General features: G+C 46.4%; 1 protein-coding gene across 1 annotated transcript in view; it reads right to left on the bottom strand.

Moving 5' to 3' along the window:
- TRAP1 (TNF receptor associated protein 1) overlaps positions 1–12,745 on the bottom strand; it is a 48,663-nt gene extending 35,918 nt beyond the window's left edge. The window contains exon 1 of the mRNA XM_032461088.1: positions 12,594–12,745. Coding sequence (XP_032316979.1) covers positions 12,594–12,669 — 76 coding nt within the window. The 5' untranslated portion in view covers positions 12,670–12,745. The remainder of the gene's footprint in view (positions 1–12,593) is intronic.
- Between the last annotated feature and the right edge of the window lie 5,486 nt (positions 12,746–18,231).

The following is an 18,231-nucleotide window of genomic DNA, read 5'->3' on the forward strand; positions in this document are numbered from 1 at the left end:
AGGCTGTGGAGAAAAGGGAACCCTCCTAGGCTGTTGGTGGGAATGTAGTTTGGTGCAGCCATTATAGAAAACAGTATGGAGATTCCTCAAAAGACTAAAAATAGACTTACCATATGATCCTGCAATCCTACTCCCGGGCACATATCCAGAAGGAAACTTATAAATTCAAAAGGATACATGCACCCCAATGTTCACAGCAGCACTATGTACAATAGCCAAGACATGGAAACAACCTAAATGTCCATCAACAGATGACTGGATAAAGAAGTTGTGGTATATTTATACAACAGAATACTACTCGGCCATAAAAAATGATAAAATAATGCCATTTGCAGCAACGTGGATGGCCCTGGAGAATGTCATTCTAAGTGAAGTAAGCCAGAAAGAGAAAGACAAATACCATATGATATCACTCATATGTGGAATCTTAAAAAAAAGACAAATGAACTTATTTACAAAACAGAAACAGACTCACAGACATAGAAAATCTACTTATGGTTACCAGAGGGGAAGGGGGTGGGAAGGGATAAATTGGGAGTTTGAGATTTGCAGATACTAATTACTATATATAAAATAGATAAACAACAAGTTTATACTGTACAGCACATGGAACTATATTCAATATCTTATAGTAACTTATGGTTAAAAAGAATATGAAAACAAAAAAATGTATGTTCCTATATGGCTGAAGTATTGTGCTGTACACCAGAAATTAACACAATATTGTAAACTGACTATACTATAATAAAAGTATATTAAAAATATGATATTGTAAGATAAATACATTAAAAAAAAAAACAAACCTCTGGAAACTCCAAGTGTCAGTGAGGATGAGGCAGTGGGAACTCTCACAGAGTTGATGGAATGTAAATCCAGACCAACTTTGAAAAAGTCACAATTTTATAGTAAAAACACACACTGTAAACCCGGCAATTGCACTCTAGTTATGAACCCTAGAGAAATTCATCGGTGCCTCCGTGAGGCAGGAGGCCTGCACAAGGAAGTGCACTGTGCCTCATTTATAAAAGCCCCAACTAAAACTACCAGGATGGCTTTGCCTGGGAAGCGGGCTAAGTGCCAGTACGTTCGCACAATGGACTACTTCTCAGCCGTGACGTGGATAAACCCTACAGGTGCTGCTCCCTCAATGAGCTGTACGTGCAGTTCATGTACTTTCTGATGTGTATCTTATTATTGAACACACACAGGATCCCACCTAACACTCACCAGACTTGCAAAGATTAAAAAGTCTGAGAAGACCAAGCACTGGTGTGAGTGTGGGGCGAAGGAGACTTCCATTGTCTCCTGGTGGGGTCCCCAGAAACGCAACCATTCCTCGGAGATAATTGTGCATCACCGAATAAGCTGGAGCATATCACATCATCCAACACTATACAGAATGAGGTATACGTCAGGAATTCTACATAAAGAAATGAAGGTGTATTAACACAACAAAATAAGCAGGGACAACTAATGAACGTTATCATGGATAAAGCTTAGAAAGCATAATGTGGACTCAAGAAAGCAAAGTCACAGCAGAATATACACGGTATGATTTCAATAAATTGTGTGTATACATATACATACATATGTGTTTATACATATACACAGGCAGAAGTAAAGAGAAGGGAATAAAACCCAGAAAATTCAAGTCAGCAGTTACCTCCAGGAGAGAGAGAGGATGCATCAGAGAGGGGCACACAGTGCCTTCCAGGGACTGGTCATTTCTATTTCTTAAGCTGGTCAATGGGTATTCACTTGATGCTTCTTTTAAAAACTGCACATACGCATTTTACGTGCATTCCTTTTCAAGTGGAATGTATTTCACCAAAAGAAGAGAAAAGAAGGAAGGCAGGCAGGCAAGCTCTGGGGGGGGGGGGTACTTGCCACCAGCTTCAACCCTCCCTGGGTCACTCTGAACTTGCAAACAGAGAGATGTACACACAGCCTCTGGGAACCCAGCCTGACTAAGCAGAGGAGCTTCCCGTGTGTGGCCTGTGGGGCGACACGGTCGGGTACTGGGTGTCCTTGACGCCCGCCACAAAGGGGAGTATAAGCCCGAGGTGTAGCCCAGCCTGCAGGTTTGAGGTGAAGGCAGTTGCAGGAGAAGGGAATGGGGCAGGGTCTGGCAGGCCCAGCACAAGTCAAGGCCCCTCGTGGGCATTCTGCTCCAATTCTAACCACGGGTAATCTTCACCAGCTCAGAAGAAGGGAGAGAAGTCAACAGGACTGCACCGTGTTGCTTTCAGGAGCAACTCTCAGACAGTATTTCTGGTAACCCAGCGGGGAGACCACTTACGGCAGCAGGAAATGGCCTGAGTCCTGGGGAAGGTGATTTGGCCATATTGGTCAAGGTTACAAGTGCATGTACCTTCTAATCTGGCAATTCCATTTTGGGACTTTATTCTATGGATATAGCTGAACCTGTGTATTAAAAAAGAGATTAAAGGCCATATATTATACCAAATGCCTGGAAACTACCCAAACATCTGTCAACAGAGGACTAATAAACTCTGGTGCCTCCCAACATGGGACCACTACTATGATGTGGCTATTTGGAAAAAAACAAAACAAGGAAACTCTATGTACTGATAGAGCAAGCTCTCTAATATCTATTATCTGAACAACAGAACATGGAGAAGTATATATCCCTGCAGAAGAAAGATGTATATCTGTACATACTGTATGCATAGAAACACCAGAGGCTGTACAATAATTGTGATGACCCATGAAAGGGGGGGCAGGGAAACGGAAGAGAGGGGGATCAAGCTGAGAGCAAGACTTCTCACTGTATACCTTGTTTATCTAACAATTAATAGTTAATTTTTCAAAACAACAAATTCTAAGAAAATGTGGCTGTCACAAAAGGGCTAGCCCCTTCCCACCGTCAATGTCAGGCTCATGAGAAGGCCCCGTAAAAGACACAGCAAATAAGGATCCAATGTAGAGGACCCCCATGAATCAGCAGCCAATGACCAGGCTGAGGAGTCATCAGTAGAAGGTCAGCAAATACATTACATACATAATAGAATACTCTAAAACATAGAAAAGTGAGGCAATTACAGGTGTAAAGCACTCTGATGCTGAATTACTTCTAAGATTTATTAAGAAAAAACCTGGTCCAGAACAGGGGTTTCCCTATGTCACCACGGTGTTTAAATACACATGTGTGTGCGCACACACATGTCTATTGTCTCATAAGCCAAGCATATCTCTGTGAGGACACCCAGGAAACGGGCTTCGGGGGCTGCCACCAGGAAGGGAACTGGTGGCTGAGGGTAGCAGGTGAAGAGATGTGCTTTTCACTGCACACACCTCGTATCCTTTGAATTGTGCTATGTGTATCCATAACCCATTTACAAAATAACCTATTTATAAAACTATAGACAAAAATTACCCAATTACAAGAAAAATTTAAAAATTTAGTAGGGACATAAAACACATTTACAAAGGGATATAAAAAGCTTGGGGAAATGTCCTTGAATAGTTAGAGTAAATATTTAAAGGTGTCCATTATCTAAATTAGTCTATATTTTTAACATGATCCTATTGAAAATTCAAATAGGACTTTTTTTTTTACTATTCAATCTAATTCTAAAATTCATATGGAAAAATAAAAGTGCATAAATAGCCTAGAAATTTTTGAAAAACATGAGGAAATACTATTATAAAATATTAAAGCACATGAATTGAAAGCCACAGTATTAAAATTAATTTCCTCTCTCACTTATTAAAACAAATTCAAGATGGACTATAAAGTGAAAATAAAAGCTGAAAGTACTAAAAGAAATTGTAAGAGATTTTACAAACCTTGACTGAACTATAATTCATCCAGTTAAAGTGTACAAGTCAATGGTTTTTAGTATATTTACAAAATCATCATCACTATCTAATTCCAGACCAGTATCACCCCAGAAGGAAAGTCCATACACATTAGTAGTCACTCCTCATTCTCCCTGCCCCCAGCTCCTGGCAACTACTTTCTGCCTCTATGGATTTGCCTATTCTGGACATTTCACATAAACAGAAGCACACTATATGTGGTCGTTTGTCTGTGGCTTCTCTCACTTAACATGTTTTCAAGGTTCATCCACATTGCAGCACACAGCACACCTCACTCCTCTTTATGGCTGAATAATATCAATTATATGGATAGACCACATGTTTATCCACTCATCAGCTGATGGACAATTGGGCTGTTCTTGCTTTTTGGCTATTATGAATAATGCTGCTATAAATACTGGTATACATGTTTCTGTGTGGATATGTCTTAAATTCTCTTGGGTATAAATCTAGGAACGGAACTGCCGGGGCAAATGGTAATTCTACGTTTAACCGTTTGAGGAGCTGCCAGACTGCTTTTCAAAGTGCTGCCCCATTTAATGTTCCTGCCAGCAGTGCGCGAAGGTTCTAATTTCTCCACATCCTCGCCAATGCTTGTGTTACTGTCCGTGTTTTTTATTACAGCCACCTGGGTGGGTGTGATGCGGTATCTCATTGTGGTTTTGGTCCGCATTTCCCTAAGTAAGGGCTAATGATATTGATCATCTTGAGATCTTTTTTTCCCAATGGTTTAAGAGTGAGTAAACTAAACAAGACACATAGCCCAAGAACCATAAATTTATGGACCACATAAAAACTAAAGTCAATAAAGTAGACCTTAAAAGAAAACCAGCTGTAACTCTGTGATGTGATGGGTGCTAACTAGACTTATTGTGGTGATAATTTCACAGTATATACAAACATCAAATCATTATGTTGTACAACTGAAACTAATATGTTAGATGTCACTTATATCTCAATTAAAAATCTAAATTTTAATGAATAATAACAATGAGCAATAACCATACGAAAAAAATTTAAAGTAAATAGGCAAACACACCAGGGGAAAAAAAAGGCTGAAACACACGACAGAGGGCTAATTCCCTTAATACAGCAAGATCGCTTACAGATCGACAAGAAAAAGGCCAACGGTGCAAAAGAAAAATGGCAATTCACAAAAATGATAAACATCAATGGCTCTGAATCACAGAAAAAGATGCGTGGCCATATTCATAACTAAAGAAATACCTTTAAAACAAGATTGCATTTTCATTACCAGACTGACAAAAGATTTTTAAAATACTGTTATGCCAGCACTGGTGAGGTGTGAGAAATTGTTGGTGGGACTGCTTGTGATTTAAAAAAGTTAAGCCTGGAAACAACCTAGAAGTCCATCAGGAGAGGGCTAAATACAGGAAGGGCACACCCCGTGGAACACCAGAGCTCTGTGCATCTGGATACAGCATGGGAGACGTGTAAGGGGCAGACCGCATATGGCCTGTGCCCGGAGTGATGGTGGCACATTGGTCACTGCAGGGGCTTTTTCTGGCACCACTGGGCAGTGAGCTGGGAGTCAGGGTTGAAGATTTTTTCCTGGTAGCAGTCTGTTCTGGAAACCACCACTATGTTCTCACTAACACAAATGTAGAAAGAAGTTTTCTCAGGAAACTCCTAGGAAGTTAGCTTTAACTCTAACTCAACACCTAGTCTCACTAACTACCCAAATCTCTGTGGAGTCAGGCACCAGGACGAAGTGGCACTATTCTAACTGGACCGCTCGAGGGCGCCCCCCAGTGCGGCCCCTGCCTCCCTGCAGTCCGTCCAATCTGCCAGCCTGTTTCTGCCTCAAGACCCCAGCACCAGACGCTCCTTCTGCTGGAAATGGCCTTCCCTGGGCCCCTTCACCTCCTTCCAGGCTTTGCTTACACACCACCTTGCACAGGAGGCCTTCCCCAACCATCTCAGTTCCCACTTCTATCGCGACCCTCTTCCGGCTTCGGTTTCTACTCATTGCATAGCCATGTGGCACGGACTTGTCTGTGTCTGACCCCAGTCTACCTCAGGGCCACAGAGGGCCAGGAGTCCTGTCCATCTCGTCCCCTGGGGGTCCCACAGCAGGCACGTCAGATGTTTAAGGAAGTGATGCTGCCACACGATGGAGCAAGTGTACCAGTGGGTGGGACCGTCTCCTACCTGCATTTCTCCCATGATCATGGTGGAGTTGGAGCAGACCCCTGTTAAACACGGGGTCATTTTCTCAGAAGATACAGCCAACGTGACACAAAGTGTTTCTCAGCATGCGGGTCAAGATTGTTGGTTATGCAACCAATTCAGTGGGTTAAGTCAGAATTTTTTTTTAAATCAAATGCAAAGTAAGAGAATGTATAGCATAGTAAGGGTAAGCATTTACAGAACTCTTTCAGCTAAGTAAGCACACACGGTTGTACAGTGTACATGTACGTGTATAGCAGGTCACAATATGAATGCTTTTCTTAGTGGAAGCACGTGACAAAAACAGTTTGAAATTCACTCATCTAATACCAATCTAAACATTTCTAAACCAAAGCTTCAGGTACCGTAGAAAAAATTTTTAAAGAAGTTTACTTGTAAAGTTTAAAATTCTGTAATGAAAAGGAGAATTAATTCTCTCCCCCAAAGGGAAAATATGATACTGGAAAAACTGTAGTTCTTTGGAATGTAGCCTCTAGCTTTTTTTCCAGAACACCTCCAATTATTTCCCCATAGTTTTATGCTTGTACGCATGAAATGCTCTGCTTCTCAGTAAGTCAACTCTGAGAGCTTCATTCTCTCTCAACTTCCCCCAGAGCCACAGGTTAGCTATTCACATCTGAAATTTCTCCAAACATTTTGTTTCTTAAGTTCTGCCATCACTTCAGGTAAGATTTGTGTTAAGTATATCAATATTCCAGACAGAAAGCTCTTCACTTTCTATTATATCCAATAAAGCTTTGTAGTCCCTCAAAATTTCCCAAGTTCTTACCTCTGGCATTGCCGAACATGTTCACTGTTTCTCAAACCTTACTGTGTTTCACAGCCTGTTCTAATCCTTTTGTCCTAAGCTGTACCAACACTCCAAGAAACAACTCTCTGAATACAAAGAAACTTAATAAATCAAAAGGGAGGGGCAACTCTGAACAGTCAAAACATGGGACATGAAATCGACATGCCAAGCTTCAGCTATACAAAAATGTTTATGTCCAAGCTCAAAATTCTCCTCTTTTAAAACATTTGCCAGCAAGTTTCATGATCTAGTTTCCCAACCATCATATGAAAATGGAGAGGAGGAGGGACCCCGGCTTCAGAGGCCTGGCAGGTTAAAATGGGAGTAAAGTAAAAGACGCTAAAAACACAAATACTCAAGATGTGGTTTCAGTGTGGGGCACTTGATAGACAAAGGAGTTGTCACACCCCAGTGGTCCTGCAGGGGCCTGTGGATTAGAACAGAAGACCATAAACTAACATTCATAACGACCCCGAAAACATCAAAGGAAGGTTCAGTTATGTTCCTTTTAATGATTAAGTCTTCCAGAAAAAACTTCTAATCATAATGGTTAAAACAAAATGCTTTACTACTTCACAAGTCAGTTTCATGGAAAATTCCCCCAGGCACTCTGTTCCCTGTAAACGCCGGAGAACGGCGAGCGTAAACTCCAGTGACCATGCGCCTTCTTCATTCCTCCTCTGCAGCACACAGCCGGACCTCGCTGCCCAGCTCCCTGGGGAAGACTTGCACCCTTCTGTATGTTCTGAACAACATTCCTGTACAGCCTGCTCTTTTAAAACATGGTATTCATTTTGGCTATCTCGCAATTTTCAGTATTCTAATCACATCTCTTGGTTATACAGCTGCTAAATACCCAAGCCATTCCTTCAAAATTAGTTACTACAGCCACAACTCAGCTACACTTGCATTCAACTTACCTGATCTGCAGGCATAAAAGCAGGTGGAGTCACGCCCCCAAGTGGACGCTGGTTCTCCAGGCCACAACTTCCATTGTAATTTCTAGTGGCTTTGGCAGAAATACCAGCCATATCAGAAATAAACACCCTGAAATCTACCTTTACTAAATGCTAGAACTATGGGGAAGTCCCTGTGTGGACTAAGCAAACAGCAGCTTCCTAGTAAAAGGCAAGTGTTCTATATCAACACTGAGCAGAACGGTGTTTAAGAGAAATTTTAGCTGACTACACTGAGGGCATCAAGGATGCAATCCAAGAACACCCTCTGGCTTTGAACTTAAAGCATCTCACTTGAGGGTGAACCGGATATAGTTTCACTGATCCCGAGTCAGTATTTTGGTTTGAGACAAGCAAACACCACCACTGGCCTCAGTAATACCCTCCTCTGTTCTGTTACGACCTGGTATTTCACATCTAGGGAACGAGAACTGTTAGTTTTCCTTCAGTGTTTACTCATCAACCTGACTTCCCTCCTCTTCAAGCTGCATTCCCTCTGTTCTTGCCCAGGGGGAGCAAAACACTTGGGGATCTTCCTTTTGTCTTAGTTCTGATCAAATACTCAGCCAGTAACTAATAAGGTCTTTGCTAACCTATTACACTTGGGTTGGTCTGATCTTTGGCAGACAGCTCAGATAACTCAGGCCCCTCATCCTAACCAAGTGTCCCACTGCCAAAGGGCCACCTGGTGCCTCCTGGACAGCTGGCCACACATCCCTCCACTGTCCATGTGCTTCTCTGATGCTGGCCCTAAGTCCCAGCACCGTGGTTTATGTAGTTGGCACTGACACTCAGCGTCTAAGCAGTTAACCATCAAAACCTTTATTGCCATGTTACATTAGCAACACGAATAGCTGCTTTAACGAGAGAGTGAAATCTGACTGGCAAGTGCTACTTCCCTCCATCCTGGAAAGAACAGCCTGGCAACACCAGAAATTTTCCTGAATTCTTGTACAAGAGGTGTGAGGGCAGAAATTAAATAGCATGCCCCACCACCACCCCCGTGAGAGTAGAGGGAGGAAGCAAAATAAATCAACAAAATGATGAAAGTACTAAATGGGAGTCTGCAGTAGGACAGGGTTCAGGTGGGGCTCATTCTGGAGAATGAAACAAACCTGCAATGCTTCTTGGCCCTACGACAGAGAAAGCTCACTCCTGTGACCTTTCTGGTGCTTGGAGTGGATTCCCCACCCCTAACAACTCTCCCTTCCAAGGCAGAAAATTCCAGCAAAGCCTCTAGCTTACAGAGAACAGAAAAGGCAGAAGATGTTAATTCAAGCACCAACCAGGCCTACAGCGGCTGCCTCACTGATCTCGTTCTTGCGATGCCAATTGTGAGAATAAGAGCATCCAGGGTAATTAGGAAACACGGCTCAGAGCTGTTGTGGTCACTGCTGTCACCCAGCCACGCAAAATGACCAACCCAACACCCCACCTGCCTTACAACACAGTCACATTTGCTTCTGGAGACTGAGTCTGTCGTTGATTTTTCAGGGTCATATCTCTTCTTTGGAAGGTAGGTAGCTTTCTTATTTGTCTACCAGCAAATCAGCAACTTCTGATACTCGCTGGATCTCTGGTGGAAAGATTTGATGGCAGTTTATATTTTTATTTGCAACATTATGTTTTCCAGATTATTCAAGTTCTGATATCCATACTCCCCATAATGAATAACTAAATTTTACCAAGGGAAGGGATTACTTGGTGGTTGAAATACTGTTTGTCCCCAACTACCAGTCAACTCAAGCTTCAAGAAGAGATATTATCTGTCTCTGACATCTGTAATCTGCCACCAGGTCCTGAGGGCACATGAAGTCAGGTGCATGTGGTTGTGGTCCTCAGAGAGACTGCAGCTGGCTTCTCCAAACACTGGCCCAGGCCCAGCACTCTGACTATCCTGATTACAGAACGATGTGGTCCCAACCCACAAGTTTATATCTAACAGAAGAGAAAGGACATAATTTTCAGCCTCATTCACCCTCACTCCCCTATACGCCTAGTTTCTTGTCAAACCAAATTATTCAAAAGCACCCTCTTACCCTGCACCTAATGTTTTCAAGACTTGGCCCAAATATCCTCTCTTCTGTGAAACTTGAAAAACAGTCAACCACATGTTTCTATTCTCTGATACACCACATATGCCTCCAACGTGGCCCAGCATACTGCCTGGCAGCCATATGTTCCCACTAACCTATGACCCAACGGCAGGGTCATACCACCTTGGAAGTTCCAGAGGGCCTTCTAAATATATTTGCTGAATAAACTAAGTAATGAGCAAAAGTGAAAAATAAAACGTCCGCAGTCAGAGACTCTATCCCACAGAGATATTCTAAGTGCAAGAAGCACTAGGATGATGGTGACCTGAGGTCGGAGTCCTGGATGTGAAGCCAAGGCTGAAAACTGGACAATACCTTCCCAGGAAAAGAGAAAAAAAAAATACAGGAGAATTCTGAATTTCCTATATAGGTGAATTCTACTTCAACCACATTCTCTTCCCCCCAATGCATAAGACATATTCTTGGCTAGATTCACCTGTCACTCAATCCATCCAAACAACCGTACCTTCACCCTTATACACACAGGTGACAATGTCAAAGGCATCTGCAATACAGAGAGCTTTCGAGAACAGGTTTAGTATCTCAGATTCAAGAAATGACTACTTGAACCACCGTGACAAACTGCAGAAGGAGAGGATACAGATTATAAAGGGAAAGAGAGAAAGAACCAGAACAAAACTTGGCAGGAAACCAATGTATCTTCACAATGGAAATGACCCCACATGGTACAAAGAATGAATTACAAACACACATGAACAGAACATCTTAGAACATGAAAAAAAACAAAAAAAGAGAAAAGAATCTTAACCTCTAGAGAAGGGGGAAAAAACAAGTCAGCTACAAAAAACACACAAGAATCAAATTGGTATGACTGCTCACCTGCAAAGAAGATGCTAGAAGAAACCACAGAGCAGTATCACTCTTTGAAGGAAAATTACTTCAACCTGGAATGCAATAAAATACCCAGCCAAATGACTCCACAAGTATGGGCACAAAATAAAAATCTTTTTACACATGGTGGGGCTTAGAAAATTTACAACCAACTGACTTTTTCTGCAAAACTAACACAACGGTATACTCCGGTAAAACAGGAAATAAATCCAAAAAGGAAGGAAGACGTTGGATACAAGTAACAGTAATAAAACCTACAGTTGTCTTATCTGTTAATACACATTATTTAAAAAAATCATTGTAGGGGAGGAGGGTATAGCTCAAGTGATAGAGCACATGCTTAGCATTCATGAGGTCCTGGGTTCAATCCCCAGTACCTCCTTTAAAAATAAATAAACCTAATTACCCACACACACACACAAAAACAAAACAAAAACAGAGACAACACCAAAATTTAAAATTCAGGTAACAGAAAAAAGTGTAAATGATATGAAGAGGAAATTCACAGAAGATATACAGTCATTAAACAAATGAAAACATTCTTATCAGTATCCATGCAAATGAGAGTTAAACAAGATACAGTTTACAAACCACCGGTTTCAAAAAGATCTAATATCCAGTGTTGGAGAAGATGCCTTGATACAGGTAGTCTCATTCCCTGCTAAGGGGAATATAAATTGATAAAACCTTTTTGAACAATTTGGCAGTATCAGCAAACATTTCAAATACGCAAGACTACGAACCATCAATTTTAAAACTCTTAATTCTGTAATTCGAAAGAAATGCCATACCTGTACACAAAGATTAAACACTGATACATTCTAGGCAGCACTGTCACGACCAAAAGAACAGAAATAATCTTTACCACTCCCTCAATAGGATAATGTTAAGGAAATGATACATCCATAACACAGGACACTACGCAGCCACTGTAAACAGTATGGAACCGGTCCATACTGACAAGAAAAGCTGTGTAAGCCATGCTGGAGCTTTAAACAACAACAACAACAAACTGCTGCACAATGTATATACGGTTTAGGCCTTTTTACGTAAAAATAGTTAGGCAGGTCTATTTACGTATGTGTCTAACTGTGCAGAGCCTGGAAGGAACATCAACATGTTCACCCGTGGTTACTTCCCAATGGGGAGTGAGAAAGCAGAGATTGCGGTCATTCTTTTCTTTCAACATTTATTTGAGCACCTACCGATTCCAGGCCCTGAGGACACGGCAGTCAATAACCCAGAGTCCACGGGCTGCATGAGGGCCCAGGTGCCGGGTCTCTGCTCGGTTCGCTGCCGCGTGCCGTGCCAGGCCGAGTGGGCACTCAAGTTTGTGTCGAATGAACGAGTGACCAAGTGGCTTATGCATTATCCGTGTATAAATCAACTTGGGGGAGGAGAGGAATAAAAGCGCAACTAAGGGACTGAAGTCATCATCCTGGTGGGGTCCGTTCCCAGCGCACACACACCCTTCGATTTCAACTCCTCGAAACTGCCTTCGGCTCCAGCAGCGAGGAGCCCGCGGCCTCTCTACTTCAACCCGGCCCCAGGAGCTGGTCGGGGAGAAGCCTTTGCTGCAGTCACGTGGGCCCGGACTCAACCCCGTCACCTACGGGAAAACCCCGGCGGGAAAACCCCGGCAGCCCAGCCCCGGGTCGAGCCAGGTGACATCAAGACGCACAGAGCGCTCAGCGTTCGCCGCTCGCCGCGCGCTGGGCACATCAGTCTCACAGAATCTCCCACACAGCGCCTCCCACGGAGGAGAAAATCGGCTCGGGACTCTGGGGAGCTCCGCGCGTCCCCATCCCTGCCCGCTTTCCACCCGCCCTGCCCGGCCGCCCTCACCTCCCCGGGCGGCCGCCAACGCCGGCGCCCGCAAGCAGCGGCCCCACAGCAGCAGAGCCCGCAGCTCCCGCGCCATGCCGGTTCTCCTCAGCGCCCAGAGCAGCCACGCGCGGCGGGGCCGGGGCCGGGGCGGGGCCTTCGCCGGGCGCGGCGCGGTGACGTCACAGTGCGCGCCCGGCTGCCCGGTCCGCTGCCTGCGCGGGCGAGTGGGCCGGGCTTCCGTGGCGCGGGCGCGGTCGGCCCGCGAGAGGACAGTCGGGCCTGGAGGCGGGACCTCTGCGACCTTGTGTCGCGTTGTCAAGGGCGACGGGCAGTGAGTGCTGGGTCGCCCTGGGCACTTGTCCACCAGCTGGGCCTCAGTTTGTGCGTCCCAGAAGCGGGCAGATGTTCCAATCCACAGCAGAGGGTGTGAAAAGGCGGCGCCCAAGCAGAAGCAGTTAATACCTCTGGGATCCTTTCTAAGACCTGGGCCACCCGTCCAGAACGCTGGAAGTCAGTCTGTTCCAACCAACGCAGGCCAAATAGCTAAAAAGCAAAAGGGAGACTTGCATGCTTGACTTGGCTACACCAAAACTCGAGAGCCAACGCCCACCAGCAAACTGGCCTTATTCATTCATTCCAATTCTCTCGCCCTCCTGGAGGTAGGAGTCTCGTCGTGGATTCCGACCTTGAATTCCCTTTCTTACGAGAGTTTCAAACCATGTAACATGCAGATTCTCCAGCACTGCCTGAAGTGGGGTTCAGGCGGCTCCCCAGATGATTATGAGGCACACTGAAGACTCGCTGCCACGATCAAATAATTGCACAAAAACAGGTTGAGATTGTGACAGGATATGCAAAGTACAGAAGCCAGGGGAGTGTCCCCCCGTGGGACCTGGACCTAGCCAGGGCCACAGGAGGGGGTGTGTCCGGGAACACTTCCAGGTAGATGTCAAGGGTGATCCACAAGTTCCAGGCTTAAGCAACAGAGAAGGGGAACATAAAAGAGGTGGGCAGATTTGGATGGAAGAGCAGGAGCTCTCTCAGCTGGGAGACTCCAGCTGCCTCCTGACACCCGACCCCGCACCCTCCAACACACACCCCATTCTCTACACAGCAGCTGGATCATACACTCCTCAATCAGGGTCTTCCAGTGGTTTCCCAGCAGATAATCAATTCCAAATCCCTTATGCCTTGGCCTCCAAGCCCTGCATAACCAACCCCTGCCTCGCTCCCTCCTTCCCCACACTCGACACTGAGCCAGTCTCAGACATAGCATTCCATTCCCAGGATGTCACTGAATCAAGGTGTCTCACCCTCACATTTCATTTGTTCACTCCACTCAGGAAATCATCTGTTTTGTAAGAGCTGACACATTGGTCTATGGGGCAATAGATCTAGCTTGGGGAGCCCTTTTATTTCAGGAAGAGGAAGTGGTATTTGGCAAAGGAAGGAAGGAAACCTAGGCTTTAGTTAAGGATGTTGGGGGGGCCTCTGCTGAGACAGGCAGGACCCAGGCTCTGTGGAGGGCAAACCTATCAGGTTCCAGACACACCTACCTGGGCCTTCTGTCCTCTCTTGGCCTGTGGCCTTCAGAGACATATCCTCAGCCACAGATCTTTGTGATACTGGGTCCTCTGGTAGCGCAGGGAACTGTGGCCTTTTAAGGTGCCCAGGAATCCAGGCCAGTCTAAGGGGGTCATGAACAGATTTCAGCCCCTTTGCAGACAAGGAAAATAGAAGAGGGAAAAAATGATTAGATGCAGATGTGCTTGAGCAAAATTGATGGAGACTGGCAAGGAGTTGCTTGGAGAGAGCAAGAGAGAGAAACAGGACAGGAGAGAAGGAGACACCCCCCTCCCTGGGTCTCCAGACCACCTCTGTGGTCACTCTGGGGTTGTCCATTCCTTCTGCAGAAGTCACTGCCGTCCCCTGGGGTGAGCTGAGGGCTGTGAAAAGTGCCAACTACACTATTCACAACAGCCAGAAGGTAGAAGCAACCCAAGTGTCCACTGATGGATGAATAAAGAAACATAATGTGGTATATATTTACAATGGAATGTTATTCAGACTTACAAATGAAGGAGATTCTGACACATGCTACAACATGGATGAAACTTGAGGACATTATGCTATGTGAATGCTAAGTGAAGCCAGTCATGAAAAGACGAAATACTATATGATTCTGCTAACACGAGGTAGTTAGAGTAGTCAAGTTCATAGAGACAGAAAATAGAATGGTGGCTCCCAGGGGCTGGGGGAGGGGGACTGGGGAGTTAGTGTTTAATGGGGACACAGTTTCAGTTTTGCAAAATGAATAGAGTTCTGGAGAGGATGGTGGTGATGGTTGCAAAACAATATGAGTGTATTTGATACCACTGAACTGTACACTTAAAAATGATTGATAGTAAGTATGATTTATTTTTTGCCACAATTAAAAAAAAATGCCTACTGCAAAGAAAACCCCAATGTGACTAACTCCCTTTTTCTTCATTTCTTTGTTCAAAGCACTAACTCCTGGGTGAGTTTCTCCCTTCACCAAGCAACATCTTGAGTGTTCCCTAGGAAGAGAGGCTCATGGCTCTAGGATACTTCTTGGCCTGGAGAGGAGCAGCTGCAGCTTGGCGGCCTTTGACCAAAGCCTGAAACGCAGTACCTCTCCCTGGGTTTCTGAAGCATCGAAACGTTCAAATTCAGAGAAGCACAAATGGCCTGCTGGTACCTCACAGGGTTTTGTGCATTTCTTAACGTCCTTTTCATCCTTTGCAGTACTTTGATGCCAACTCAGAGTGAGTTGGAACTCAGAAGACTAGTATTTTGCTGATTTGCTTGACAACTAGCTCAGTGTGTTTGACAAATGTCAATCCTGCCAACTTCAGAGACCTGCCCAAGGCAGCACGGCTCCATCTGACCCCTGCTGGCACACATGCTGAGGCTGGGACTGGGCCAGAAGCAAGACCTATGGCCCTTCGTGGAGGCAGGTGCAGCCACTTAGCAGGACCTGGCCTGGAACTTACTAGATGGCTCTGAGGCTTTTTCTCTAAATGGCTTGTTCTTCTTTGCCAGTGGCCACTTTTAATTCTACCATCAAGGACACTGGGAATGTCTCAGGCTGATTCCACAGGACCCCCATCCCCACCCCAGTCTGAGGGGTGAATAGACATGAGGTCTTCTCCATTTTCATTCCCTACAGCATCAGCAGTCATTCCAGGCCCCTCTAGGGGCTCCCTGGTCACCCACTAGCTGGGTGGCCTTTGGCAATCCCTTCTCCTGTGGGGCCCTTCCCCTGTGATGGCTGCCTGTGCTCCCTACAGGAGGGGCAGGAGGGGCCATCCTGCTGGGCTCCCAGCCTCCCTGTCCCATGTGACCAACGTAAGACAGTTAGCTGAGCCTGGATAACCACGAAATATCACTGGAGGGCCCTTGCCTGAGTGACTGTGGCTCTGGGGAAGGCAGGTAGAGGAGGCAGCAACTCTCCCCCCGGCATTTCTGCCACTGAGGAGACACCACCGGGTGAACTAGCCTTGAGGGCATGTTTTGAAAGGTGCATTTTTGTCCTGGCAAAGAACTCAAATCAGAATTTTTCCCAGCTTGTGGATGACATCCATTTTAAGAATAAAAAGTGTCTACCAGCCCTCAAGTCCACTGCATCTATTGCTTATGAGAAAGAGGACAAGTGAGAATTCGTTTGGTCTGAGAGACTGCGGGGTGAGAAAGCCACACTGTTCCCCGCGTGCTTCCACCATGTGCCCGTGTGAGCCTGGGCCAAGCCGGTGCTTCATACTTCCTGGAGCCGCAGTTCTCACCTGATGCTTGGAGGGAGCAGAGAGGCTGTGTGGGAGCCTCTGCCTGCTCGAAGGCTTCTTTCCCCGCTTGACATGGCTTCCTGGTGGCCGCAAGGCCCCCTCCTTCAGTGACTGCTCCATGCCAGCAAAGCCCTGCCTCCCTGAAGGACTGGCCCTCAGCCTGGGCACTTGGGCCTCTGCTCCAGACAGAGCCCTGCCCAGCTGGTGTCCTGAGCAACACCTGGTGTCAGGCCCCAGCCAGGGGGCAGATTTTGTCACGTTCTCCTCCAGAGACTGTGTCTCCCCAGGTGTGAAGAGGGTCCCCTCAGCCAGGATTCTCTGGTCCAGCTGGGTATGGAGGACAGGTGGAAATGCAGACTGTTGGGTATCTTCCCTCACTCCTCGAGCGGAGGGGACCATGGTCCTGCAGCAGCCCCTGGCCTCTTCCAAGTGGCGGGTGCCATGCCTACAGTTCAGCAAACAGGAGGGATGGACAGACCCTAGCGCTGACTCCACTGGGAGCCCAAGAACAGGCAACAGCATGTTTACAGGGCCTGGAGACGGGCTGGGGGCAAGGCACCCCTCCTGCTTCTTGGGAGAAGCAAGCATGACGTGACTCCCTTTGTTCTTTTCACAATCTGCATTTTAACCAATGCGCTTCACAACCAGGACGTCTCCCTGCACCAAACAAAATGGTTGGGATGCCCTTTCCAGGTAGCTCAGGGGTTTAAGCCCACTGGGGCTGCTCAGGGCCCAGGTTCTGCCCCAGCTCCTGTCCTGTCCAGACCTCAGGTGAGAACCACTTGCTCCAGCCCACTCTCCCCACACCCATGTCTGATCATGAACATTAAAACTAAGGCAGTTTCCAAGCTGAGAGGGTTGTTCTTGGTCCTGTACAGCCTGGCTACTCCATGCATGAGGGCCGGCGGCAGCAGCCTCCCTGGAAGCTTGCTAGAAACGTGCAATCTCAGCACGTGGCCCTCAGTTTTACAGAATCAGGATTTTAGCAGGATCCCAGCCAATCAATCCGCGTGCACATTAAGCTTGAGAAATACTGTCCCGGGGAACACAGGGCAGTAGAGGAAATCGTGTGCTTCCTGAACCCTTGGCCCTGACGGAGACTATTCGTTTCCAGCACAGACTGGCTGCAGTGCTCCAGCTGAGCCGAAGCACCTTCCTCTGAGACTTGTCTCTGTCAACTGAGTTCCCCAAGGGCTGTATGTCACTGCCTAGGATCTGCTCAAGATAGACTTGTGCAGTGAACAAACATGGCGCTCATTTGAACATCAGCTGGAAGCAGCAGATCCTGAAGCTGCTCATTATAGAGGGAAAGGGGCCCCAGCTCAAGTGTCACTTGCATCCTTCCTGCCCGCTTCCCACACGAGGACCCCTTCTCTTCACCCAGGAGACCAAAGTTCGGAACTCGAGTGTCCAGAGGGTGGGAAACAGTGAGAAGCAGCCTCCCAGGGAGCCTGAGGAGTCCCCTGTGCCCCTCCCGCGGAGGCCTCCCGCTCACTGGTGACCCCGATTCTGGCTGCTGAACACCTGTCAGCTCTGAATGCTTCCTGCATGGACGCCCGGCCCCCTCACCTCCCTCCTCCTTACTCTACATTTCCTGGCTTTGGGAGCACGGCTGCGATGTGAGCGTCTGGTCCCCAGGACTCTCCCTCTGTCAGCAGGCACCCCTCCTCGTGCAACAGCACGTGAAGCAACCCTCCGTCTCCTGAGGGCCCCGAACCTGTGCCCAGATGTGAGGAGCCCCGGGTGGGGTGAGAAGACAAGGAGGGATCCAGGCACACACCCCTCGCCATCCTTTCCAAGGATGTCCTCTCTGGACATTTTCCTGAAGGGCGTGTGAACGCAGGACCCTCACC

The sequence above is a fragment of the Camelus ferus genome, chromosome 18 (genome assembly GCF_009834535.1).
Source record: "Camelus ferus isolate YT-003-E chromosome 18, BCGSAC_Cfer_1.0, whole genome shotgun sequence".
Classification (NCBI taxonomy): Eukaryota; Metazoa; Chordata; class Mammalia; order Artiodactyla; family Camelidae; genus Camelus; species Camelus ferus.